This window comes from Bison bison, unplaced genomic scaffold (genome assembly GCF_000754665.1).
Source record: "Bison bison bison isolate TAMUID 2011002044 unplaced genomic scaffold, Bison_UMD1.0 scf7180017864384, whole genome shotgun sequence".
NCBI lineage: Eukaryota > Metazoa > Chordata > Mammalia > Artiodactyla > Bovidae > Bison > Bison bison.
Genome location: NW_011494956.1, coordinates 7954124 through 7963099, shown reverse-complemented (window position 1 = coordinate 7963099; position 8976 = coordinate 7954124). Strand labels below are relative to the sequence as shown.

The following is an 8976-nucleotide window of genomic DNA, read 5'->3' as shown; positions in this document are numbered from 1 at the left end:
CTTGACTTCACATTCCAGGATGTCTGGCTCTAGGTGAGCGATCACATCATCATGATTATCTGGGTCCTGAAGATCTTTTTTGTACAGTTCTTCTGTGTATTCTTGCCACCTCTTCTTAATATCTTCTGCTTCTGTTAGGTCCATACCATTTCTGTCCTTTATCGAGCCCATCTTTGCATGCAATGTTCCCTTGGAATCTCTAATTTTCTTGAAGAGATCTCTAGTCTTCCCCATTCTGTTGTTTTCCTCTCTTTCTTTGCACTGATCGCTGAAGAAGGCTTTCTTATCTCTTCTTGCTATTCTTTGGATCTCTGCATTCAGATGCTTATATCTTTCCTTTTCTCCTTTGCTTTTCACTTCTGTTCTTTTCACAGCTATTTGTAAGGCCTCCCCAGACAGCCATTTTGCTTTTTTTGCATTTCTCTTCCATGGGGATGGTCTTGATCCCTGTCTCCTGTACCACGTCACGAACCTCATTCCATAGGCACTCTATCTCTCAGATCTAGGCCCTTAAATCTATTTCTCACTTCCACTGTATAATCATAAGTCTTTAGGAGTAAACATTTAATAATGTAAGTGAAGTGAAAGTCACTCAGTTGTTCCCGACTCTTTGTGACGCTATGAACTATATAGTCCATGGAATTCTCCAGGCCAGAATATTGTAGTGGGTAGCTGTTTCCTTCTTCAGGGGATCTTTCCAACCCAGGGATCGAACCCAGGTCTCCTGCATTGCAGGTGGATTCTTTACCAGCTGAGCCACCAGGGAAGCCCCAACATTTAATAAGGGTGATTTTAATGTGAAATAGGACTTCAGGGATTTAAATAAAAAGCATTTATATATTTACTTCATAGCGACAAAGTTGGCCTTAAGTATCGCCAGAACATGACTAGGCAGGGACAAGCCCACACTTCTCCCTTCATCTCAGCTGATGATTTCACTTTCTAATCCTAGATTGTAAACAGACAATTAAGATCTAATGTGATAAGTATCTTGAGTGGGAAACAGGTTCCCATGGAAACAGAAGCAGAGTCACTTACTTAGGCTTGGTGGGGGAGGGAAGTCTGTTAAGTCTTCCTGGAGAAAGTATATCTCCCATAAGAGTATTAAAAAACTGATTAACCTTCAATTAGAGGACAGGATGAGGGTGGGGTAAGGGTGAGAAGTCTAGAATTAAAAATATCTGGGCTTGAAATTAAATTCAGTAGGACTGGAGGTTGCAAACCACCGTTCTACTTCAGTATTTTGCAGTGGAGCTTCCCCGGTGGCTCAGTGATGAAGTGTGCCTGCTGATGGAGGAGACATGAGTTCGATCCCTGGTCTGGGAAGATCTCACGTGGCTCAAGGCAAACGCCACAACTACTGAGCCCCCAGGTACCACAGCTACTGAAGCCTGATTGCCCTAGAGCCTGTGTTTTGCAACAGAAGCCACTGCAATGAGGAACCTGAGCACTGGAACTAGAGAAAGGCCCCTGCAGCAAGGAAGACCCAGCACAGCCAAAAAAAAAAAAAAAAAGATAAAGAAATAAAAACTATATATATATAGTCCATGATGGCCAAACTTAGAAAAGATATTTCACACTTGTTACTTTCTGACCATTTCTTTTTTTTTTGCTTATTTATTTACTGTTTGTTCTACCCCCACCCGCTCACACAGAACAGGAGCCCTATCTAGCTTGCTGATTCCTCAGTGCCTGGCACAGGACTGTTAGCCTTTCCATGTATCAGATCACCACCAATCCAATCTCCCCTCTCTCTCCCCCAATACCATCCAACAAACAAAATTCTCCTTCTTCAGAGTTGACTTAAATGCTTCCTTCTCTCTGAAACCTCTGTCTCTTTACCCCATCCTCACCTTCAGAATTAATTCTTTCAGAGTTCCCACAGCTAGTGATCCTTCCTTGCAGTATCCGTTGAATTCTACAGTGTCAGTCAGCTCTTCCCTTCTCCCCTCTCAGTTCAGTTCAGTTCAGTTGCTCAGTCGTGTCCGACTCTCTGCGACCCCATGAATTGCAGCACACCAGGCCTCCTGTCCATCACCATCTCCCAGAGTTCACTCAGACTCATGCCCATTGAGTTGGTGATGCCATCCAGCAATCTCACCCCCTGTCGTCCCCTTCTCCTCCTGCCCCCAATCCCTCCCAGCATCAGAGACTTTTCCAATGAGTCAACTCTTCGTATGAGGTGCCCAAAGTACTGGAGTTTCAGCTTTAGCATCATTCCTTCCAAAGAACACCCAGGGCTGACCTCCTTTAGAATGGACTGGTTGGATCTCCTTGCAGGCCAAGGGACTCTCAAGAGTCTTCTCCAATACCACAGGTCAAAAGCATCAATTCTTCGGCGCTCAGCTTCCTCATTAAATCTTAAATTATATGAAGATAATATTTTAGTCATCTGTGTAAGCCTCTGAACACTTTGTGCAGGCTTTACACACAATAAGTAGGTAAGTGTGTGTGAGTTGCTCAGTTGTGTTCGACATTTTGCGACCCCATGGACTGTAGCCTGCCAGGATCCTCTGTCCATGCAATTCTCCAGGCAAGAATACTGGAGTGGGTTGCCATTCCCTTCTCCAGGGGATCTTCCTGACCCAGGGATCCAACCTGGGTCGCCTACATTGCAGGCAGGTTCTTTACCATCTGAGCCACAACGGAATCTCTTTACACACAATACGGGGCTCAAAAATATTTTGAATAAATGAATTCAGGAAGTCATGAACCCTTCTTCCTCCCTTCCCCAAGTGCTCAGAACAATACTTTATAACTTAAAAAAAATCTGACCACATCACAGCCTTACTTAACTCTGTTGAAGGATGCTCTTCGTCCTTGGAATAGAATTCTAACTCCCTAAGCACGCTGGTTACTTCAGGGCTCACTAGCTCCCATCCACTTCTCCAATCGTGTCCATTCCCTAAACCAGGTCTAGTAAAACGTGACTGCACAACAGGGCTGTCCTGATTCATGCCACCAGACTTTTATTTCCACGACTCCCTCTGCCTGGACTGTCCCTCCGGTTTCCCTTGCCTGGTTTGGGTCAGGAATTACCTTCTCAAGCAAGCTTTCCTTCTTGGTCTATATATCCTATTGAGAACTTAAGTGCTCCCCTCCATTTGTGATTAGAAACGAAAACAAGATTAAACCGTAAAATGTAACTTTTAAAACGACAACTTACATGATGCTAGATTTAGAACACCGTCTATTTATAATTTTCCTTTCATTCATCCTCTCTCTGCAAGTCCGGTTTTGACCTTAATAGTCTATCCGAAAACTCCACTGCCGGAGTCTCAGGTTGGGTCAAAAGCTCCCTTCCTCTGCTTCCGGACACCACTTTCTTTAAAAGTAACTTGAACAGACTGCAAGTTTGCCTTCTCCCAGCAGGGCGTGAACGCCAGAGGTAGCACGGATACCATCTTCATCCCAGGAGAGCAGGACAAACCCCCGCCCCGCCCCGCCCCGCCCCGCCCCCTCCACCTCCCAGTCGGCTCCAGATTTATTTTCTGAGTTGAAGTAAAAGCTCCTCCCCAGTTGATCATTCATTTCTTCTTTAAGAATTCTTTCCTTCCCCGCCCAGCACCTATCTAGGGTTGGGGCTGGAAAAACAGTGAAGTAACAACCGGCCCCGAAAGACAGTACAAAAAGATTCACTAAATTCTCCGGCCCAATAACAAAACCCGCCACAGAGACGCCCCCAAGTATTTTGTGGGCGGGCCCAGGAAATGCTCAACACCGGAAGTCACGTGGCGCCGCTCTCCTTGAATTCCTCAAGTCGGCAGTTGACTATTCAGCCTTGCAGGCGCCTCTGGCGGGCTCTGCTGTGATCCAGCCTTTCGGTGCTCGACTCGCCCGTGCTGCTGCCGCCGCCGAAGGAGGGGCAAAGCTCAAGATGGCGGACAAAACGCCAGGCGGCTCTCAGAAGGCCAGTTCAAAGGTAATTTCTTAGAGGACTTCTTAAGTCAGTGGCTCTATCACTGTTGTCTGGGGACTATAGACGCTTCTGGCCAGCGGGAGGAGATTGGGGTCGGGGTCCGTGTTCTGGTCGCGACGGTAGGCCGGGGCGCAGACGGACCGTGGTGCGCAGGTTGAGAGGCCTGGTGTCTCCCCTTAGTCCCAGCCTGGATTCGGCTCGAGACTGGGGGGCCCAGAGCGGGTGGCGTGAGTATTTTGGCCCGAGCTTAGCACTGGAGTGAAATCAGGGATTTAGATCGAGGTCTTAAATCCCGGAAAACGCGGCTGGGTATTTCAGCTTGTTGCGCTCTTCAGGCCGCCGGGCAGAGCCTAGGAGAGGCGGGAATCGCTTCCCTGAGCTTAAGTGTCTGCCTCCTTTTCCTTTGGTTTTGGATCTCACACGCTTCCGGCCTCCCCCCGTTTCCCTCACGTCCTCCGGGGGATAAATAATCTTTAGGGCCCTCGGTTGTGAGGGGAGGACCAATAGTGAAGGGACGCGGGGTGGGAAGTGCAGTTCCCCTTTGCGGCGATGCATCGCCAAGGTTAACGCTACGCTCTACACGTGTTTTACCTCACGTAAGAGGAAGTATATTTGGAGGGCTCATTTCCCAGGACTCCGGATCTTCCGCATCTTCTGGAAAGAGAACTTCCATAGATTCGGAAGCCACCTAAGATTACTAAATTGCTTTTGAGTTTACAGGGAACCGTGTGCATGTATTGTGGAAACTACTGGGCTGTGGAAGTAGTTTAGCGTTAGTTAGGTTGTGATTAGCATCAGGTTCTAAGTTGCCATCTTGGACGGGTCCTTTAATCGACTTTTTGCTTTGAATTTCTCATCTCCAACACGATATTAAAAGTAATTGGTCCTGCCTGAAGTAGTTGTTAAACGCTTTTTGATGCTGATCTGAGAAGTTGTGTAATACTTAAAGGTTCTAAGGACTGTTACATCCTACAGAGTGTGTATGATTGTTAGTAGGTTTTTAGGAAGTTAGGTTTACGGTAGACGGAGCATGTCTGGTATGTGCAGTTTGTTCTAGGAAACGCAACCTGTTGTATACTTGCTTCCTCAGTTTCTGTTAAATTGTAATCTTTATGCCGTTTGGTGAATGGTGTTTATAATTAGTTCGTTACCGGTAGTGGATTTTCCAGAAATCCTTCAGTTGTGTAGAAACTATGGTAGAGGGCTAGTTTTGGCTACTTTACATGCGGGGTTTATTTCTTGTTTGTTTCTTCCTTCCCCAGTACCTTTTCCCTTGGTAAGGAGGGGAATAGTTGAGTACATGATTTCCCACTTCCTCAGCCGACTCTGACAAAACCAGCCCAGGCCTCCTTACTGTTAGGGAACTGTTAGGAAAGCTGTTGGCGTGCTGAGTCGCCTCAGACTCACTGCGATCCTATGGACCGTAGCCCTCCAGGCTCCTCTGTCCGTGGGATTCTCCAGGAAATAATACTGGAGTGGGTTGCCATTTTCTCCTCCAGGGGATCTTACCAACCCAGGGATCGAACCCGCCTCCCTTGTGTCTCCTACATTGCAGGTGGGTTCTTTACCACTAGCGCCACCTGGGCAGGAAAGCTGTGTATCCATAAAATTCACGGCATAAGCTTCATTATTTTTGTTTACTTTGTTTTACTTTGTTTTAAAATATTACTTTGTTTCAAAGTAATATTTTAAGTATTTCTATTTGAGGTTTTGGATATATTGAAAACATTTTAATGTGTATGTTCAGGCTTCCTTCTCTAATAGTACTTCTCATGGTTGTGTGTGGCTATTCCCTATAAGTAAATTGTTAGATTTTCCAGTAATAAACCTTTTCAGTTTATATTGCTTTTTAAAATTTTTTTTTCTTTTTTTTTTTTTAATGTGGACCATGTTAAAAGTCTTTATTGAATTGTTTACAATATTGTTTTTATTTTATATTTTGGTTTTTTGACTGCCAGGCATGTGGGATCTTAACTCCCTGACCAGGGATGGAACCCTCACCCCCTGCATTGTTGGAAGTGAAGTCTTAACCACTGGACTGCCAGGGAAGTCCCCTGTATTGCTTTAGATTATCATCAGTTGATGCTGTTAAGAGGTTTTCTACCGATGTCATTAAAATATCTCAGGACTTGACGTGATTTGCTCCATTAATATGGAGGGTGTAGTAGAGAGATTATAAATTTTGCTAACAAGATAATTGGATTCAAATCCTGACTTGATAATAAATCATTTGTGCTATAAAGGCAAATTGCTTAACTTTTTCAGCCTTAAATTTCCTTGTTTGTAATATGAATGTAATCTCATTTCTACAGGATGGATGTAAGAATTAAATAAGTGAATATCTATAACGTACATTAAAAACCTTAGTTCCTTTCCTCTCCCCTTTTGTTCTTAGAGGAAACAAAACGTACTTTTCAAAATGTCAGGATAAACTCTAAACCTGAGATTTAGAATCTGTCATCAGTTATCATGACAGCTCAGATTGTTGCTTTTTATTTCTAACCCAAGTCCAGAATTTATTGGAGAGAATATAAGATGATTTTGGTTTAATGCTGCAGTATTTGGGATTTCTAGTCTTTGATCTCTGGTTTGATTTCCCTTCCTCTGGGGAGTGCAGATGAGTGACCTGTTCTACCATACAGATGGAGTGAACAGATTTTTCAGTTTCATGTTCATTCTTTGGTCATAAATTTCTGTTGATACGGGCTTGTCAATCATATTCCTAGACTCTGAGCAAAACAGTAATTTAAAAATACATAAGAGGATGTAATGTACAGCATGGCGATTGTAGTTAACAATGTGTGCGAGCTCTCAGTTCTGTCTCACTCTTTTGAGACTCCATGGGCTGTAGCCCACCAGGCTCCTCTGTCTATGGGATTCTCCAGGCAAGAATACTGCAGGGGGTTGCCATGCCCTCCTCCGGGGGATCGTCCCCACCCAGGGATTGATTGAACCCTGATCTTTTGCATCTCCTGTATTGGCAGGCAGATTTTTACCACTGAACCACCGGGGAAGCCCATAGTTAACAGTTTTAAGTATTGCATAGTTAAAAGCTGCTGAGAGAGTAGATCTTAAAAGTTCTCATCACAGGAAGAAAAAAAAAATTCTCTTAACTGTGTTTGATAATGGCTATTAACTAGACTTACTGTGGTGATCTTTTTGCAATGTATACAAATACTGGGGCTTCCCTGGTGGCTCAATGGTAAAGAATCCACCTGCCAATGCAGGAGACTTGGGTTCAATCCCTGGGTCAGGAAGATCCCCTGGAGGAGGAAATGGCAACCCACTCCGGTATTCTTGCCTGGAAAATCTCATGGACAGAGGAGGTCAAAAAGTTGGACATGACTTATAGCAACTAAACAACAACATACAAATAATGAATCATATTGTATACCTGAAACTAATGCAGTGTTGTATGTCAGTTATACCTCAGTAAAATACATTTTAAAAATATAATGTATGACAGGAATTTTTGCTATTGACAATGGTGAAATTATTTGACCTGTCCTAAATACAAAATAAAGAGATTAAATAGATATTCTCTGTAGTTTCTTTTGGACTTCCCAGGTGGTGCTGGTGGTAAAGAATCCTCCTGCCAATGCACAAGACATAAGAGATGCAGGTTTGAACCCTGGGAGATCCCCTGGAGGAGGAAATGGCAGTCCACTCCAGTATTCTTGCCTGGAGAATCTCACAGACTGAGGAGCCTGCATCCATAAGGTCGCATGGTTGGTCGTGATTGAGCAACTGAGCAGGAGCAGCACAGTTTCTTTTAGCTTTAAAAATTACATTAAGGGTGTATGCTGCTTTTGCGTCGCTTCAGTTGTGTGACCCCATAGACAGCAGCCCACCAGCCTCCCCCATCCCTGAGATTCTCCAGGCAAGAACACTGGAGTGGGTTGCCATTTCCTTCTCCAGTGCATGAAAGGGAAAAGTGAAAGAAGTTGCTCAGTTGTGTCTGACTCTTAGTGACCCCATGGACTGCAGCCTACCAGGCTCCTCTGTCCATGGGATTTTCCAGGCAAGAGTACTGGAGTCGGGTGCCATTGCCTTCTCCATAAGGGTGTTTGGTCAAATGATTTAACCTTTGTGTGTAGTTGTCCTAATGAAGAAACCCCATGTCCTTTGTTTTCTGTGGAATTTTGCTCTGCTTACATTTTAAAGTCTGGCAAAGGTTTTAGGAATTAGCTAAGAATTTCCTGTGTATTTATTCCTGTATCACCAGACTAAAATAATGCTTTGGGGGAGAGGAGTCTTGGTGCCATGTTGTAGCCTTGATTTTGGGAGGAGAGGCAAAGCGTCTATAATTGTTTGCTTAGAAAAATATTAAGCATATTTCCTTAGAGTTTAGTTTATAAAAATTAGTTCATAAAAATTTTGATTTTAAGAGTTGTTTGCTCAGCACAATCAGGATATAAGAGAATGTGGTATCCTTGTTCCCTCTGCATCTCCTGTGCTGGTAATACTGCAAGTATAGTGGAATTGTGTGCCCTATGACTTTACTCTGACAGTGCATTATTTTTTTCCCATATTGTCAAAACTTGGGTTAGAGAGGTAAATGAGCAAAGTATAAAATGCTGTTGGCTTCCTTGGATGCTCAGTTCTAAATTGGTGTGGGAACTATCAGTATTTTGATGGACTGCTGATTAGTGAAAATATTTCTTTGATTTGCATGAAATAATGTATGATGAGGATCCATTCATAGCTTGTGATCCTTAGGTATGTATTATTGCCTGTGTACTTTTTTTTTTGGTGGTACCTAAAGATATGTAGCAACATTCCGTGGTAGCTCAGAGGTTAAAGTGTCTGCCTGCAATGCGGGAGACCTGGGTTCAATCCCTGGGTTGGGAAGATCCCCTGGAGAAAGAAATGGCGATCCACTCCAGTATTCTTGCCTGGAGAATCCCATGGACGGAGGAGCTTGGTGGGCTACAGTCCACGGGGTCACAAAGAGTCCGACACGACTGAGCAACTTCACTTTCACAAAGATATATAAGAAGTAAATATGACCAAAAACTTCAAACATGTACACAAACCTTGAGAAATTAGCCTGTTTG

The 8976-nt window shown here is 44.0% G+C and overlaps 1 protein-coding gene across 1 annotated transcript in view; it reads left to right on the top strand.

Annotated features, from left to right (window-relative positions):
* Window positions 1-3778: 3778 nt before the first annotated feature.
* Window positions 3779-8976, top strand: part of U2SURP (U2 snRNP-associated SURP domain containing) — a 53646-nt gene continuing 48448 nt past the window's right edge. The window contains exon 1 of the mRNA XM_010858142.1: window positions 3779-3922. Coding sequence (XP_010856444.1) covers window positions 3878-3922 — 45 coding nt within the window. The 5' untranslated portion in view covers window positions 3779-3877. The remainder of the gene's footprint in view (window positions 3923-8976) is intronic.